The following is an 18,760-nucleotide window of genomic DNA, read 5'->3' as shown; positions in this document are numbered from 1 at the left end:
TATCAGTCAGTATAATGGACCTCATTCACCAATCATACACAAATAACATTTAGTCACGTGATCTTATTGAGAAAAGAACGAAACAAACTGTCACGTGACAACCATCATGAATTAAACATTAAATTATATAGAAGAGATAGAGAACCACGTGGCTAAATGTTGTTTGTTTACGATTGGTGAATGAGGTCCATTAATAGACTAGAAGATCCCGCGTGTGTGTGTGCTGCTTTGTTCAGTTTGATCATGTTCATTCTTGTGTTCATCCTTACTTTCAGTTTGCTTCAAATGTGTTCAAAAATGTTTAAGGTGGCGTTCTCACATGACCTCACTCCTTCCCGTTCCATCTCTCCACCAAGTCAAAGGTTACCAGACTTCTGTCAAAAGGAGGACACGTCCTCCCTTTTGGGTCCTGTCCTCCGTCCGGCAGTTATTGTGTGGATGCGTCTGGATTAAACTCCTTTGTTTGCTGCAATTGAATATTATCCATCAATCTGATTCAGTCTTTCCCGTCTTCCGGTTTGAACAAACGCGCTCAAGAAAGAAAGATTACTCTTTTTTTTTTTTGTGTAACAAGTTCCTTCAGGAACAACTTCAACACGTGTTCGCTCTATTCAATGTTCTTTGAAAGAAACACGTTACTTGAGATATGTGCTTTTAGTTTTGATGTTTTTATGTGGGAAGCGTGGTCGAGAGGCTTGGCTTGGCTACCTAGAAGGGGGCCCGAGCTTCGACACCCGACTCGGGCAGAGTTGTGTTTACTGAGCGCCTAAAGGCAGCACGGAAAACAAACTCCTAGATACCCCCCTCCCCCACTGGTCCACAAATGAGATTGGACCAAAAGCGCTATAAGCATGAAAGTATATAAAAGCTATAATAATAATAATAATAATGTTTAACCAGCGTGGCTGCTGGGCCCTGTACTGAGCGCTTGAGACAGTTGTCAGATTGATCCGAGCCGCCATCTCCTGCCATATCAACATTTATTGGATGAAGGAACGTTTGAAGCTTTTATAAGTCAAGTGACTGTTGAAAGTCAAGTGACTGTTGAAACAGTAGTTTGATGATCAACGCACTCTCCCGCCTTGACTACTGCAATGCCGTGCTATCAGGTATACCCGATGACGAAATCGCAAAGCTGCAACGAATTCAGAACAACGCTGCACAAATAGTCCTACGAAAAAACAAGACAGGATTTAGCTACTGCTCTCTTGCATACACTCCATTGGCTTCCGCTAGTAGCAAGCATTGACTACAAGGCGGCCACAATTTGTCATCGATATTCATAGTGTGGGTTTTGCCTATGTCTTTGTTAATAATTTATTCGCCTTTCAATTCATTTTCATGGCAAAACATAGATTAGGTGTAGAAGTTCATGCATAAAGTTTTCTTCTAATATTATTTTGTAAAACAAAAAGTAAAGCAAAGAGTCCGATTTCCATCTCCCCTCCCCCTTTCTCTCTCTCTCTCTCTCTCTCTCTTTCTCTCTCTTTCTCTGTCTCTGTTTCTAATGAGGATATCGAAGATCTCTTACAGAAGAATCTCCATACGACAAGCGTTTGTTTCAATTGAACGGTTATGATTTCAGCTGTCTTGTATACAAACACTACCAAACATGAAATGCTAATGTTGTACTCTAGGCCTGGCACATCCAGACAAACATGTCTTTCAAGTGCTCTGAGACTTTCTACAGATAATCCCAACTCTCCCCTGTTATGTACAGAACATTGCTAGCCCTTAACGTTCTGTAAGCTGATAATGACAAGGGGAGAGTACCTGGTTACCTATGTCTTGTGGCCAAACAACAGTAGGTTTGAGCGAGTGGCTTAGGTCAATTGCAGGATAATCTCCCTTGGCTATGCGCCATGAAGTGTTGGCACTTGTGGAAGCAAGGGGGGTTAAAGGAGTGGGCCAAAGAACATGTAGAGTTGTAGACCTTTAGAGAGAGAGAGAGTGTGTGTGTGTGTGTGCTTGTGTATGTGAGTAGTGGGACAACCGACTACCAGTAGAGTACTTTTTCAAAGACTATTAGAATAACGATAACTCACAGTATGCCATGTACTATTGTAGCCTGAACATAACAACTTCAGATCAGTAGCGTAGCAAAACTAAGGGCTCAAGAATAGGAGGGTAGGTTAAATGAAACATATACCAAATATAGTCATTCTGAATGTATCAGTACATTTACCCCCCCCCCATCCCCCCAAAAAAAAGACAGACTTTGTAACAAACAATAGTGTCATGACACTTAATTCGGTAACAACTTCTAACAAGTTGGGGGGAGCGGTGGCTGAGTGGTAAAGTGCTTGGGCTTCAGAACCGGGCTCAAATCCTTGTGAAGATTGGGTTTTGCAATATCGGGAACTTAAGGGTGTCTCTGAGTCCAACCAGCTGTAATGGGTACCTGACATTAGTTGGAGAAAAGTAAAGGCGGTTGGTCGTTATGCTGGCCTGGGCCACAGAGACACATGACCTTTACACCATCTACCCTACAAACCTTTTTATTTCTTTCAAAAGCCCCTGTTTATGAAAACCCCAGATATTATGAAATCCCCCACGCAACTGATTCAGATAGATTCGAAAACAACGTACAGTGTATGTTTGTGAATTATTTTTTTTTTAATGTTTCAGATGCTCCTTCAGCGTTGAGATAATCTACTTTGTCCAAACCTCCAGGAAGACGACGGAATATGGCAGCGAGAAGGATATGAACCCGGGACAATCAAGACGAACGAACGACAGTTCAGCGCGTAAACCGCACGACCAGGCAGCCTTACGTGAAATGGAACATAAGAACGATAATCAAAGTATCCTGAACTATTAGATTCGCCTCCCTTCCTATTTTAATCTCTTCATAATGTAGCTCTCACATAAAGGAGTCGACATCTTGTTGCTGGGTTAAATGTGAAAGTTATAAGTGTACGTTTGTTGTCTAGGAATTTAGAAGTTGTTTAGAGACATTTGTAATGAGATAATGAACTAGTTTTTTTTTCAGATTTATAGCATTATTAAAGTTAGCGCATTAATTCTAAGATCTTCTCCGTATTTTTATTGTTTCGGATTTCTGACCTACTTTAAGTTAAGTCACTTGGTTGTTGAACAACAAAGAGGAGAATGGCCTTGTCTTGATATATTTCCATTGCTGTTGCTCCTCTATTTTTTAAAGATTTTACATTCACAAACATTTTAAAACATACAGAGTACATCAAAGCAGTTCATGAATGTTCAAATAGCTCTACGAATAGGTTAATAAAGGGCCAAGAACTGTTTCAGGATGGGTTTATCAGGGATATTTCTTATATAGTCCATGAAAAGCGTCAACACATTGCTGATGATACTATTCACATACAGAAGATGTTTTTACAAACGTTCTTGCAAGACTTAACTCTTTCTCTCCCAATCGACGATACCATCGTTGATTTTGACCTCATTAAATTAAATTAATGTTTACTTTTTAAAACTTGACTTTGAATTATTAAAAAGAGCATGCATTTCCCTTTAATTCTATACCGAATACAACATTTTCTGATAACAAACAACAAAGCTATTGAAGCCCAATCATAACAGGGGTAGTGAAATAGTAATGAGCAAAATGAAGAATTCCTTCCAAAACGTGGACAAATAATTAAGGAGAGAAAGAGTTTTAAAAAAGGCTAAAAAAAGCTAGTTTCCAGACCTAAGTATTTAACATCTAGACCTAAGTAGCTAAGTATTGAACATCAAGACCTAAGTAGGGTATTAAACATCTAAACCTAAGTATTTACCACCTAGCCTTTTTTTTCCCAATAGCTTTTATGAAGTAGGCCTACAACTTTCATGCTTATCTTATAACATGCTCAGAGCGCCACGGTCCAATGTCATTTATGGACCAGTGGGGGGGGGGGGCAAAGGGGTATCTGGAAGAAGGTTTTCTCACTGCCTTTTGCCGCTCAGTAAACACAAGTCTGCTCGAGTCGGGTGTCGAACCTCAAGCCCCCTTGATAGGTAGCCAAGCCAAGTTCAAGCGTATTTAACATCAAGACTTAAGTAGAACTTTGTTTTTTGATCTACTGTACCAACGCTACGCAACAACTTGATAATGAAAGTAGTTGATATCGATACTTAGCAACACAATATTTGCATTTGGAAGCTATACATATTCACGTACGTGTAATCGATCTCCTTAAATGATATAACGATACTTCCTGAAAACCCTGGTTAAAACAACTGAATGATCTATAGATTCTCTACGATTTACCTTTGATCTGGCTTCATTTTTTTTTTTTTTGGTCTCTTTTTCACACCGTGTCTTCGAAGAAAAATCAAATTGAAACGTTGGGTTAAGAGTATGATTGATTAACTGTTCAATAACAGCACACCCATTTTTCCAGAGCGTTAATATCTAGAGTTTTCTCCCCGCTTCAGAACTCTCTTCTTCTTAAAATACGATTTTGGACTGACTTCTGCTTCTGTGGAGCTGATGGAAAAAGATTTAATGGATTTCATTGACTATGCTAATAGAAAGAACTCTCGTGCCAAGAAAACCACAAAGAAACAATAAGTGACTTCTTTTTAAGAGGAGGAAAAAAAAGGTGCACTAAGAAATTTCATTCATTATTTTAAGAGAGCGAGAGAGAGAGAGAGAGAGCATGTGGGTAAATAAATTAGACACAATGTCACCGCGTTTCCCTCGAGGCCATTAGTGAAAAAAAAAATGTTGCCATTAAGCTGTTTAATTGTTTATGGCCTTGAACGTTTGAAAACGGCTTTGGATTACTTCCCTTCAGGACATCGTCGTATCGTAAACACTTCACATATAAGTGGAATTATCTAGGTTGCTTTTGACATGTTTTTAGAGGCCCCCAAAAAGGGAAAAGCCTCTATTCGCATTGTGTTGTCTGTCTGTCTCTCCGACCGTTTGCCATGTTAAGATCTCAATATGTATAATTGCTACTTTACTTTTGAGCCTAAATTTAGTGATTTTACTAAAGGTGTTACTCTAGTCAAATGTGAATATAAAGAATATAAAGTAACAATTATACATAAAACACTGAACCAAATACAAAATATAGTAAAATACTCAAAAAGACACAAAGAGAATGATATACCCCACATATTGTACACTAGGACAAATTTGTACAAATGCTCTTTCTTCCCTAGCGTTATTAGATCTAGATCTAGTATTAGAGCATGGAATGGGTTGCCTGAGGTAGCCAGGAAACCAGTGACTTGGCAGAATTTAAGTCATTGGTTAATATGCATGACGCGTAGGACGTAATCTTCTTTTTGAAGTAACGTCTGTATCATATAAGATAAGATAAGAAGAATAGTTTTTTGTTATGAATTTCACTGCAGATGACTGCTCTATTACTCTAGTCTCTATTGCCTCTATTAACTCTATATTGTGTCTGTTCCAGTTTCTTAATGTTTTCTAGCTGTTCTATCTTAGATAAAAAGACGAATTCTTCTTTCTAGTGCAACTTAGAATACATTTGCATACATTATAAAACAGAGTATATGCGGTACAGTACAAGTGACCCCTCAACTCTAGAGAATATTAAAAAACTGGAACAGACACAAAATAGAGCAGTGCGATTCATAACAAACGAATATTCACATTTGATTAGAGTAACACCTTTAGTAGAATCACTCAATTTAGAAAGCCTTCAGGATAGAAGACTCAAAAGTAAAGTAGCATTATACATAAAACACTGAACCATAATCTTCAAATACAAAAACAAAATTTAATAAAATACTCTGAAAGACACAAAGGTAAAGGCACATTCCTCGTCCCATATGCTAGGACAAATTTGTACAAGTGACGTCAAGTGCTCCTTCTTCCCTAGTGCTATTAGAGCATGGAATGGGTTGCCTGAGCTAGCCAGGAAAACCAGTGACTTGGCTGAATTTAAGTCATTGGTTAATATGCATGACTAAATGCATGACGCGTAGGACGTAATCATCTTCTTTTTTGAAGTAACGTCTGTATTATATAAGATAAGATAAGATTTAAAAAACAAAGTCATACACTGCCATACACTTACAACAACGCCATCTTGCCATGTGACGTCAACTGGGATTACATTCCATGTTTTTAAAATGTTTCATGAAACAAAAATTCGAATTTCTGTGTTCTCCTTCGTCGGCGACAATAGATCGTCTCTAGAAATGAGAAGAAGGATGTCGCCCACACAGTAGTTCTCTCCCCCCCTCCCCCTCTCTACATAGCTTATCTATCCGAAGGAGCAGCACTGAACTATAATCCTCAATTCATCATCATCATCATCATCATTGGCCTCTTTCAGTCGTGAAACGACTATGGTACATCTCGAACACTTTTTCATATGGGTGTGGAGCACTATTTTGGAGAGACACTCCCGTCCACATATATTGTATGTCAAGGTGGCTTTCGCTTTGGTGATACAGGAGCTGGCCGTTTTCCGTGTGGCATGCTTTTCTTCAAGAATCGAGGCCCATGTTTTCTCGCTGTCCTCAATCACAGAAACAAAATATAATAAAATACTCAGAAAGAAACAAAGATAAAGACATATTCCTCGTTCCATATGCTAGGACACATTTGTACAAATGCTCCTTCTTCCCTAGTGCTATTAGGGCATGGAATGGGTTGCCTGGGCCAGCCAGGAAAACCAGTGACTTGGCAGAGTTTAAGTCATTGGTTGACATGCATGACTAAATGCATGACGCGTAGGACCTAATTATCGTCTGTATTATATAAAAAGAAGCAATGTCCAATCCAGTTTGGGGTCAGTGGTGTCTGAGGCTCTGCCAGGGTGTAGCACTGTGTCGTATTATAAATCATAAAGGGATCAAACTTTTGGCGCGTTTATTGATTTGAAAAGAGCTTTCCCGCCGATTCGATAATACATTTTATGGAACAAGATCTTCAGACTAGACCAGCGGTTCTCAACCTTTTATGCTCGTCGACCCCTTTATACAACCCCACCACTCTGCCGCGACCCCCTTCCCCGCACACACACATACAGCAATAGATGAATAGACAATAACAATCCATATTTTCGATTATCTTATGCAACCCCTGGAAAATCGCTAATCGACCCCCAAAAGGGTCGCGACCCACAGGTTGAGAACCCCTGGACTAGACATTCAACGACATTTGCTTAAATGTATATTGGTGAATTGAAAGGTGGTCGACGTATCTGAGGTGCTCCGCAGCAACGCTTTAAAGACCAGCTTAGGCGCCAACTTGCTTTAACTGACACAGAAGAGAGCACCTGGTTGCATGCGGCTTCAGAACGAGACAGCGTGCTACACATTTGAGACCAAGAGAAAATCCATTGCCTGCCAAGGACAGACGCAGACGGCGAAAAGAAAATCTTAATCGGCCCCGGCGTACAATGGTTATGCCTGCTCTGGAAGTGGTGAAATATGTAAGTCACAGCTGGGGCTGCGTAGCCACGAGAAATGCCGAGGTGATCAACTGTTGTCAAACTGAATTTTTATTGATTGGACCAATAAAAATTATCTTATCTTATCTTATGTAAAGATGCTTTACTTATTTTAAAGATTAGAAGTAGTAGTACCAACTTCCCAGTAGAAGCTAGGTCGTGGCAACGGGAGGAATTATGAAGGTAGAATATGTCCATGTTGTACTCATGAAATAGGCGACGTCTTTCATTATCTGCTGGTGTGTGAGCAGTGACGTCTTTCATTATCTGCTGGTGTGTGAGCAGTGACGTCTTTCATTATCTGCTGGTGTGTGAGCAGTGACGTCTTTCATTATCTGCTGGTGTGTGAGCAGTTTCGAAAGTTTTAGTCGTCCTAATGGAAAGGAGACGACCTCTTCCTTCAGATGTGATCTCTCTCTCCCTCTCTCCCTCTCTCTCTCTCTCTCTCCCTCTTTCTCTCTCCCTCTCTCTCTTTCTCCCTCTCTCTCTCCCTCTCTCTCTCTCCCTCTCTCTCTCTCTCTCTCCCTCTCTCTCTCTCTCCCTCTCTCTCTATCTCCCTCTCTCTCTCCCTCTCTCTCTCACCCTCTCTCTCTCTCTCTCTCTCTCTCTATTATATATATATATATATATATATATATATATATAGCCTCCTTCACTGGCGTAGCAATGTATCCGTGGGCCCGGGTTCAAGAATATCTTGTTGGGCCCCCTCCTCCAAAATAATACGAATGTAGTGTGTGACAGAACAATTGAGTCATCTGAATGTATGGGTACATTCACCAAAAGACATTCCAATACTTTCTGCTTTATGTAACGTAACACTGACTGCGCTTATGTTTTGTACTCGACAATAAGCAGAATAATTTTATCGAATGTTTCTAATTTTCCTCATAAATAAATATAGACTGGTCGATTAAAGAGTTTTATGAAACGAAAATTTGTGACTTGCAATTTTGTGTACTTTATTATACAGCATTTATGAGCAGTATAAAAGTTAAGTATTCATATCTATTTCAGCCATAACCTATATATATTGTAAATAAGGAGGCAGTGTAGTTTTGTTTAATCTCTAAGAATGAAGATCATGCAACTTTTCATATTTCGGAAATCCGAATACAATAGATATACATGTTTTCAAGTTACATGAAGTTTATATTTATTTATGTCTATGGCTGCAGCCTCCACGCGTTCTTTTTCTTTTGAAAAACACAAAAGTAATTTGAGTAATCAGCTTTAGTAAATCAAAATATATGAATCTCATTTTCTTAGAGCATTCCTTGATGACCACCTTGTGGGCAAAAGTATTTGAGTGTAATGTAAACTATGATCTTCTATTGGATTTAAAATGCGCCCATCTTGAGATGCTGTGAGCAAAAAACACATACCAAGTCCTAGAATTCTTGAACACAACTGACGGAATCATTTAGGGCCAAGTTGAAGTCGTGGTTAGCAGAGTGAAAATGAAAGAGAACAATGGTGTTGATTGGACCTCGGTATTTTGTCCAGAACTTCATCGCACAACAGGTCTTTTATCTCGTTTTGAAATTGTGGCGCTTTGTTTTTCTGTCAAATTTCAATATTCATAACAATTTCAAATAAAGCCTAGTCAGAGGTTTTATATAAATATAACAGTGTTAACTTTCTTTAAGAACTATGAACCAAATACTAATCATTGGTCAGAGAAAGACGCTATGTTTGTTTGTTTTACATGTTTCGGATGTTCCTTTAGAGTTGAAGATAATTACTTCCTAGTCCAAACCTCCCGCAGGACGACGGGGGATGGGAGTGGGCAGGGTTTGAACCCTCGACCATCGATAAATCTGAACGACAGTCCAGCGCAAACCTCACGACCAGGCAGCCATCTTGATTAAGCTATTCCTGATTAATGTGGACATCTCTCTATCTTCTAGATCTTTGTTATAAAGTTGCAGCCCAATTTGGTTTCGCCATCCAATGTATCAGAACTAACAAATTCAACTTTAACAAGACATATGAAACATAGGCCTTCAATGGTGTTTTGTTTACTTGCTAAATATTTAATGTTATTTTTATATATTTTCTTTTTTGGATTTCATCTCCTTTTTTTTTTTTCGAATGATTGCTTAACATTTTTTTTTTACACAATACAAAGACAACAAAAAAATGTGGTGAAGACTTCCGAGTTTGTCGTAAGTGAGTGTTTTACACTATTTCAAAGTATCTACTTCTTTAGCGCGGATACAAACTTTTTAGAATCAACTGTTGAAATAGTTCGCTACTTATTTAACAAAGTTGAAAGTCAGTTAAAGTATCAGACTTTGTTTACATTTACATATTCCGGATGAGGTTTAATAAGAGTTCTCAAAACACATTTTTAATACAAAAAAATAAAGAAACTGATTTAGCTTTGAGAAAATTGAATAATTAGCAGCTGTGTCGAAATTTTAATTCTGAGCATTAGGACTTAGTGTCATCCGTAAGTTCTCACGTGGGCCCCAACTAGTCAAGAGTCATAGGCCCAAGCGCAACGAACCCCTTTGCGTCATTGTTGCTACTGTGGGCCCCTAATGGTCGTGGGCCCGGGTTCATTGAACCCCTTCGCGCCATGGATGCTACGCCAGTGGCCTCCTTCAGTCATGGAAATAAGATGAATGCCTGGGCATTAGCTGTAGTCGGAACGATGTCGCCCGTACATCAATTCCCCCCTCTCCACGCAGCTGATGTATCCAAAGGCAGTGTCGATACAGTTTGGGGTCAGCAGCGTCGCAGGTTCTGCCAGGGTGTAGCACTGGGTGCTTCAAACTGCCTTAGGGTCGCCAGCTCCAGATTCCTCAGGGTTGACTCCCGAAGCCATTCACTATAGCTGCAAGGCTACAGAGGTTTGAATTCACAGTTTTCCTTCTCCTAGGTGGTTAGCCAGCCATGGCTAACGAGCCCCTCCTGCCCGAAGCTTCCTGGTTAAGGCGCCAGTTACTCGCCTTTGCCCCTTCTCCTGTTAGTGAGAACAGTTCCGCCGGACTGAATATCTGAGCCACACGTGAAGGCCAGGGGTTGGACTGGTTGTCAGAGGCTATTTGAGACGCATGCCATTAGGAAGCATTTTATAGGTGGGGGAGTGCTAACATCCATTACCACTTCCAGCAATGACAACCTTGCGGAACCCAAGATGTGATGTAAAAGTTGTTTAATGGGTGCATGTTGTCTTTAAGAATCGTGAATGTTTTGGAAAGGCATCTTGCATGAAAAAGCTCTTCAAGAGATGGTAGCTGTATTTGAGTGATATACGATGCTCTTTTAAATTAGTCTATTAAATCTATGTCTTTGTGCCAGTGAAGTATTACCCTACCAGCAGGTGATGGCAAAGTTAATAAGACTGGTGATGGTTACTGTATAGAAAAGTGTAATTATTGTTTCGTCGATTTTAAATTTTCTTAGCTTTCTACGATAGAAGAGTCGTTGATGAGTTTTGACTGTGTTCACTCCATTTCAGTTTTCATGGTTGTACCTAGGTATTAATATTCTTGCACTTGGTCTACGGTTTGGTTGTTTATCTGAATTTCTGCAAGACGCAGACAATTTGAAGCAAACAACTACTTCAGATTCACAAATGGATGACACTTTCCAATCTAGCATTTCTACCGAAAACGAAATCGAGAAGATTATATAGGTACTGACTTTCGTGAAGTTCACTTCACCTTCACGACCTTCACCTATCTCTTAATCTGTTAGACCGTTGGGGCACGACACAAGATCTGTCAACCGACTTTCTCCATTCCTCCCGTTCCTTTGCCTTGGATAGAATTTCATTCACTGACAGGCCTGTCCATTTTTTAATGTTGTCTTCCCATCACTTTCTCTGTCTGTCTCTTCTTCTTCTTCCTGGTACTGTTTTCTGAAGGAAGGTCTTTGCGAGCCCCAGGGACCTTGTGATGTGGCCATAGAGTTTGAGTTTAGTTTTTTTTTTTTTTTAATATACAGTGGTTAGCAGGTCATCATTGCTGCATTAATTCTGTTTCTAATTTTTTCATTCGTGATGCGGTCTTTGTAAGTGAAACCATGAAGTTATCTTATATGAAGTTAATAAGTTTTAATTATGAAATCCAGAAAAGGAAACTTTTTTTTTTGTAACTGTACAATTATAAATTTAAAATTAATGTTTATTGAAATATTTTTTTTAGTTTTTGTAGATATTCTATGGACACTTGTTAAAGGGAGAGAATCCTAATAATAGATATCGGAGGGTGACAGGGTCATTGAGTGTGTGTGTAGGTCAATATCCAATACAATGTAAATTATTCAGATATCTACAGTATTTTGTTAGGTCGCAGCTGGGACTGCTTATCCACGGGAAATACTGCATTCCTCGGACTCGAAGACAAACCTTGTTAGATTTAGCAAGTGGTGATAGACCACAGACCTATATATTTCTATGACTATGAATATATATAGGTCTGTGAACTAAACCTAAACATTGTCTATTTGTACTATTAGCACTATGTATAACAAAACTTCCGCTGCAAAGAATATTAAAACAGCCCAACCCACAACAAAAGTTTTTTGTTTATTATAGATCTAGATTAGATTATATAGACTTTTTAAACCATTTGTCGTTGAGCCAGTTGTCTAGAGTCTAGATCAACCAATCTACTTATGACACTTATGTAGTACATTATCTATTCTAAATTCTAGACTAGTCACTAGAAAACTAGATGATAGATCTATCATCTACCAAACCAATCTAATAAAAACTAAAATTAGTAAAATCTATACTTAACTCCTTAAGACGTCAAGACCGTCTTAGTTACGTTAGATCTAGATTATTTCTAGATTATTCTAGATCTAGTCTACCTTGTAGCCTTCTAATCTTAAATCTACATCCATACTTCAGACTTGGTACTTTAAAATAAATATAAAAAGCCAAAACTGGCAAATTTCACTAGATTCAAGTTTAAACTCTAGATCTAGATCTAGATACAGTCTGGCAAAACCAATTTAAGACAAGTAAACATAATTGTCACAATGTAAGGACTTGTATTAAAAATTATTATTTTGATCATTCAAACCATTGATTGATTTTTTTTATTTAATTTGATTATGATTGATTTTTTTTTATGACAGATCTAGATCTCAATAATATGGAATAATCAAATAATCTTGATTTAAATGTATAACATACTTCTTCTTCCTCGTTCTCATTTTAATGTTGGAGCGTTCAGATGACTAGACCAATGTATGAGATGAACTGTGCAGTGGTTTCCAAATCAGAGAGCTCTCCATATAGTTTTCATTCTATTGGGGTGTTTTGGGGGCCAGTGTCTTGTATGGGCCTCTTGATAAAGAATGCAGTTTTGAAGGACATGGTCAGCATTCTCTGGTGACACTCCACATGGGCAGATTTCAATGGTTCCAATTTTGAGCTTCCGGAACATATGTTGTCTAATTCTCTTGTGTCTGGTTCTGAGTCGAAAGATTAGACATTGATCTTGTCCGAATAGCTTATAATAGGCGTCATCTTTCTTGTGATTTGGATGAGAGCATGTCCATTTCTCATTTATTTAAAATATATATATAAATTTTAGTCTATAAATGTAATCTAGATCTAGATTCTAGATAGTTCGACTAGATCCTATTAAGATCTAGATTTCATTTACAACCCCTCTAGCCTATTATATTTGTAAGTAACAAATTTTAGTAGATCTAAGTATTAGAATAAGATGCAGATCATGAGTTGCTAATGTTAGAAAATACATCTATTGTAACAATGAACAGAGCAAATCAGCAGCCAGTAGATGAGTAGACTTACTCTAGTCTAGATAACTGTTATAACCATGTTGATAACACTGGTAGAAGTAACAGTATGTGTGTGTGATGAGCTGACAGGTGACACAGGTCAGTATTTTGCTAGTGGTCAGCTGTTTTAAAGGACCATGAATGGATCTAAAGGACAGTGATACAGTGTGCTGGCATGAATTCTCCATGAGAATATTGCCTGTGATATATGGTCATGGGATGCTGTAGAAATGGCTTGTGTTTTCTTTGAATTAGCAAGAGAAGGCCTTGTTAGACCAGATATAAAAAGTGATTGTGTCAGAGTAAAATGAGACCATTAAGTTCTGGACAGTTCAGCACAGCAAGACAGGCCGGTATTAAGTTCAGAGTGAAGCAGAACAAGTACGGTTGAGACAGAGACCAGTAGAGTTCAGTATCATGGTTATAAACAATGACTCATTTGTAGTCAGTGTATCATGTTGTCATTTGAAAAGTTCGGCTATTGATTTATTAATTGTTAAAGTATCCCATTATTTTGGAGCCCATGTCGTCAAGTTCTTGAATTGGTTTATGTTGTGTAATGCAGTGTTTCCATTATAATCATTAACTTGGGGTGTCTGTTTCTTTATACTTTGTTATATTATTAATATGAGTTGACATTTTTTAACAATTAAAATATATACATTTTTTTTCACAAACACTAGTAGATCTATTTGATGTACCACAAATATTTCTAAATATTCTTTTTATATACACCCCAAATTTTTTAGTCTTTTTTTTTGACGTATGTCTAAAAGTAGGTTTTTTTTTTTCTTTTATATTCTAAGTTTTGAACATGTCGTGGGCCAGTGAGCTTGCTCCAGAACTTGTATCTCGACCATTGGGCTTAGTCGCGTTGACCGGCTTGGACACCACCTACAATGCAGTACATAAAGCTATCTGGGATTCCTTTTGCAACAACCGTCGCTCTGATAGAGTGCCGCTGCAGTTCAAAGTTTGCAAAGCAGACCATGAGTACCCAAAGTGTAAACAAAAGGTAAAAGTTTGATAGCAGATTAGTATGAAACAAATTATACAGCTCAGTCTTTTAATTGATTAGTCATGACAGAAGCTTTTTCAAACTCTTTATTTATAGACAGGTGTAGACTCTCATGAAAGTTAATTGATAATTTTTAAATTTTTTTTTGGCTTGCGTAATCCAATGAGAAATACTTATATACATTTATTCTAAAATTAAATGAAACTATTTAAATAACTAACATTTATTACACCTGTACCTCGAATAAATTTAGTATATAGATATATAAGTTATTTAAGTACTAAAGATGTTATTTAGACAACATAGAGGTTGTAGAGGTTTTTCTAGGCTTTATGTTTACTAATGTACATACCCTTAATCTTTATACAGAATATATGTGCATTTATAATATATTTTTAAACTTATATTTAAAGATATATTTGCTGTTATTTGCAGAGAATGTCCTATGAGTGGTATATCCCTAAAGGAATCCTAAAATCCTACTGGATGCACAAACACTTGCAGGAGATACCTGCCGTAGTTGTCATCTTCTTTGACCTGGACTGGGAGGAACCATTGTGGAAAGAAAAACAAATGGAATGTGCAACAAGATTAGAAATAGTCAGGTAACAACTTTTAAGAATGTAGCTTTCTATAAAACATAACATTAACAATGCATCTGTTAGAAATATTGTATTCTTTTTTTTTTTAAGTTACTTTGAAGAACCTAAGGTCCATTTCTTGGTTTCTCAGACATATAGATTTCCATTATATAGAGTTTCTGGGACTATAGACCTAGATTTCCATTATATAGAGTTTCTGGGACTATAGACCTAGATTTCCATTATATAGAGTTTCTGGGACTATAGACCTAGAGGTCCATTATAAATAGTGTTTCTGGGACAAATAGACCTAGAGGTCTGTTATGTAGAGTTTATGGGAAAAATCTTAATGTTCATTATATATACTTGCTAGATTATATAGACCTTGATGTCCTTCATATAGTTTCTGGGTTATATAGATCTTGAGGTCTATTACTTAGAGCTGTGACAAATAAATCTTTAGGATCATTCTATAAAGTTTCTGGGACTAATACATCTTAACTCTTTCTCTCCTAAATGACGATACCATCGTTGATATGACCACATTAAATTACATTTTGGTTTTATAAACATTCATTTGTGTTATTTAAAAAGAGCATGCATTCCCATTTCATTCTATACCAAAATAAAATATTTTCTGATTACAAAGTTTTAAAAGTTTAATTCTACCAGGGAAGTGAACCACACATGAACTAAATGAATAATTCCGTCGGAATATTGAAAATTAATTATGGAGAGAAAGAGTTACGAGAATAGAATGTTGCTGGCAAGGAATGGAAGCGTCAAATACCCATTAAGTTAGCATGTTTGATTGGTTCGAACGTCTGTGCTCCTTGTTGTCATCACACTGTTCAGGTTTCCCAATCCTTGTGTTTTTCTCTCAGAAATAGTTTGTTTAATAATCTTTCTTTCTAAAAGGATGATACATACATATTAAACTTAAATGAACAACAGCACCAGGGACCAAGTTTTTAAATGAGAGAAAGTAGTGTATTAAATGCGACAAAAATAAGGGACTGCGCCGACCAAGGCTCGAACCTGTGACCCTGGAATCGACAACACCGCCTAGCGATAACCCACTAAGTGAACTTAACCTCTAGACCATCGGAATGTCCATAAAAACATTCTTCTGATCAAGAGTCATTTCGCCCGTATGCAAATTACTACCCCAGTGGTCAAAGGTCACAAGCCCTAGTTAGCCCCTCCCCCACCTCGCAGCATCCATTCACTAACAACTTCAATAGAGCCGACACAGACAGCCGTTAGGCATGTATTAGACAAACAATGGCTCTATCTAATTGTGTATCTCTCATAATGACAAATGGACAACATAAATACATTACTTATAGAAGCTTCAGTGGGTATTAGCAATTAAGCTGTGAATGTAAATATAGAAGTGAAGCTAGGTGCTGAAACAAACTTGGTCCCTGGTGCTGTTGTTCATTTATGTTTAATATGTATGTATCATCATTTGTTTCAGCACCTAGCTTCACTTCTATATTTTCTTTCTAAAAGGAGCATCTGTTTTCAGGAAGTAAAAAGTAAAGTGCCCCTTTCAGACCATGTGATCTATGGGGCAGATGATGTAAAGGTCATCTGTTTCTGTGGCCCACGGTTAACAAGGGTGTCTTGTGGCCAGCACAATCACGAACTGCCTTTACTTTTCCCCAACTAATGTCAGGTACCCGTTAGTGCTGGGTGAATGCAGAGGTGCCCAAAGATCCTGAAATTAAAAATCCCAGGATTTGAACCCAGGATGTCACTGTGCCTCCTCTGTTTTCAATATTAAGAAATGTTGTATTGTCTATTCTTATCCTGTTCCGGTGAACAAAATCTTGTTTTGCATTCTTGTTAGTATTTTGTACCTCCTGCAACATGTTTCTGTTTAGATTCCAGATTTTTTGTAAAATCATTGTTTGATTTATCAGAATTAATGTAACAGTCATATCTTTTAGGTAATAAAGATTTTTATTATTATGTTGAAAACAAACTAATATTCATTCTCTGGCACTGCCAGGGTCGAGCCTTCGTTAGAAACAAAATTCATTGTAGTCCCCCTTTAACAATGTCCAATGAGAAATTTTCTGTTGAATTTTATTATTATTAAAAGCAAGCCTACAGTAACAGAAAATTTTCCTTACAATGAATATATCTTTGTGCATACATTATTTATTATTCTCCCATTTATTAAGGAATAGCCTCCAGGGCAGAAATACCAAGATTGCAGTTGTCTTGATACAACAGAATGCACCTTTACCTCCAGGTAATACAAGTCACAATTTGGTTTTCTTTTTGCAAACATTTTGTTCAACATGGATAGATGTGTTTTGAGTAATAAAAAGCATTAGCCAGGGAGAAAGTGTCTATGAGATTTTGATCTCTTAGTTAAATTCAAGGATAGAATAGTCCAGTTTGTACGAGCTGTTGTACCTTTCAGCTGAATACAAAGGGTTTAATTGAAGCTTAAGGAGTACAATTCTTCAGTTAGTTTATGATAATAGTAATATTCGAATAATCTTCCACCGCAATATGAAAAAAACAAAAAAGATTATAAGTAAAAGACATTTACGTACGTGTTGAGTTTAAAAGTTACCTCAGTTTCTTTTCTTGTGGACAATCTTCAGAACAGAATCAAGTAGAGCACTCATTGACTCCTATATATATTAGTTTTAGGTGTATTCAATAATCTTTTAAGATTTTGAGCTGTTCCTTCTCATTACTCCAACTTTTAAAACTCAATCTGAGCTGTACCTAATAGTCTGTATAGCAGCACGGAAACCTTCTCCTACTTACGCTAAGCCCACATATCCTATAATGAGAATGGAATAGAGCTCACTGAACATTGTATAGTAGAAATACATATAATGATAAGAAATTATTAGGAATTATATATATACAGTATCTTTCATTACTGTGTCTCATGTCCTAGGGGAAGATATGATTGTAAATTTGTGTATGTCTCATGTCCTAGGGGAAGATAGGATTGTAAATTTGTGTATGTCTCATGTCATATGAATTGTAAATTTGTATATGTCTCATATCCTAGGGGAAGATATGATGGCTGCGGAGAGAGCTGTATCACTTTGTTCTGCTTGTGACATCTCTGCCAAGTCTCTATATGTCTTACCCCACACAGATCATCTTATTGGATACACAATGAGGTATTTATAGGCATACACGCATACACCAAAAGTTGTGAAAATAGAAGTACAATGCTCAGAAACAATGCATGCACCTATTCAAACATAAAATGTTTTATTTCAGGCTGGAGAATGCCTTCTATGAACAAGCTCAAGCTTACTATCACCAGGAGGCCAGAAAAGTCAAATCTCATAAAGACTTTCTGAACAAAACAACACATCAGGTAGTCGAACCGTCAGAAGATAGTTTGAACTAAGACATAGAACGTCAGTGTTAGACAACCTTTGACCCTCGACTAGGACTATAAAACTTCTTGTCAGTGTTAGACAACCTTTGACCCTCGACTAGGACTATAAAACTTCTTGTCAGTGTTAGACAACCTTTGACCCTCGACTAGGACTATAAAACTTCTTGTCAGTGTTAGACAACCTTTGACCCTCGACTAGGACTATAAAACTTCTTGTCAGTGTTAGACAACCTTTGACCCTCGACTAGGACTATAAAACTTCTTGTCAGTGTTAGACAACCTTTGACCCTCGACTAGGACTATAAAACTTCTTGTCAGTGTTAGACAACCTTTGACCCTCGACTAGGACTATAAAACTTCTTGTCAGTGTTAGACAACCTTTGACCCTCGACTAGGACTATAAAACTTCTTGTCAGTGTTAGACAACCTTTGACCCTCGACTAGGACTATAAAACTTCTTGTCAGTGTTAGACAACCTTTGACCCTCGACTAGGACTATAAAACTTCTTGTCAGTGTTAGACAACCTTTGACCCTCGACTAGGACTATAAAACTTCTTGTCAGTGTTAGACAACCTTTGACCCTCGACTAGGACTATAAAA

General features: G+C 37.6%; 2 protein-coding genes across 7 annotated transcripts in view; one reads left to right on the top strand and one right to left on the bottom strand.

Annotated features, from left to right (window-relative positions):
- The window catches only part of LOC106058829 (putative methyltransferase NSUN7), a 68,306-nt gene extending 62,174 nt beyond the window's left edge, over positions 1 to 6,132 (bottom strand). For 4 of the 5 annotated variants that reach the window (XM_056038748.1, XM_056038744.1, XM_056038749.1 and 1 more), the window contains exons 1-2: positions 6,005 to 6,022; positions 4,235 to 4,453 (exon numbers count right to left, since the gene is read on the bottom strand). The gene's annotated coding sequence lies outside the window, so the exon portion shown is untranslated. Of the gene's footprint in view, positions 1 to 4,234; positions 4,454 to 6,004 lie in introns of all 5 variants that reach the window. The other variant, XM_056038745.1, reaches the window with a different exon arrangement.
- Positions 6,133 to 11,912: 5,780 nt separating this feature from the next.
- Positions 11,913 to 18,760, top strand: part of LOC106058827 (trafficking protein particle complex subunit 11-like) — a 30,001-nt gene continuing 23,153 nt past the window's right edge. Inside the window, exons 1-6 of one of the 2 annotated variants that reach the window (XM_056038740.1) lie at positions 11,913 to 11,934; positions 13,979 to 14,187; positions 14,626 to 14,795; positions 16,964 to 17,034; positions 17,818 to 17,932; positions 18,036 to 18,135. In XM_056038740.1, coding sequence (XP_055894715.1) covers positions 13,987 to 14,187; positions 14,626 to 14,795; positions 16,964 to 17,034; positions 17,818 to 17,932; positions 18,036 to 18,135 — 657 coding nt within the window. In that variant the 5' untranslated portion in view covers positions 11,913 to 11,934; positions 13,979 to 13,986. Of the gene's footprint in view, positions 11,935 to 11,968; positions 12,404 to 13,978; positions 14,188 to 14,625; positions 14,796 to 16,963; positions 17,035 to 17,817; positions 17,933 to 18,035; positions 18,136 to 18,760 lie in introns of those variants that run through there. The other variant, XM_056038739.1, reaches the window with a different exon arrangement.

Source organism: Biomphalaria glabrata, chromosome 8, assembly GCF_947242115.1.
Source record: "Biomphalaria glabrata chromosome 8, xgBioGlab47.1, whole genome shotgun sequence".
In the NCBI taxonomy this organism is placed as follows: domain Eukaryota; kingdom Metazoa; phylum Mollusca; class Gastropoda; family Planorbidae; genus Biomphalaria; species Biomphalaria glabrata.
Note: the sequence above shows the minus strand (reverse complement) of the source record. Positions and strands in the feature narration are given on the sequence as shown.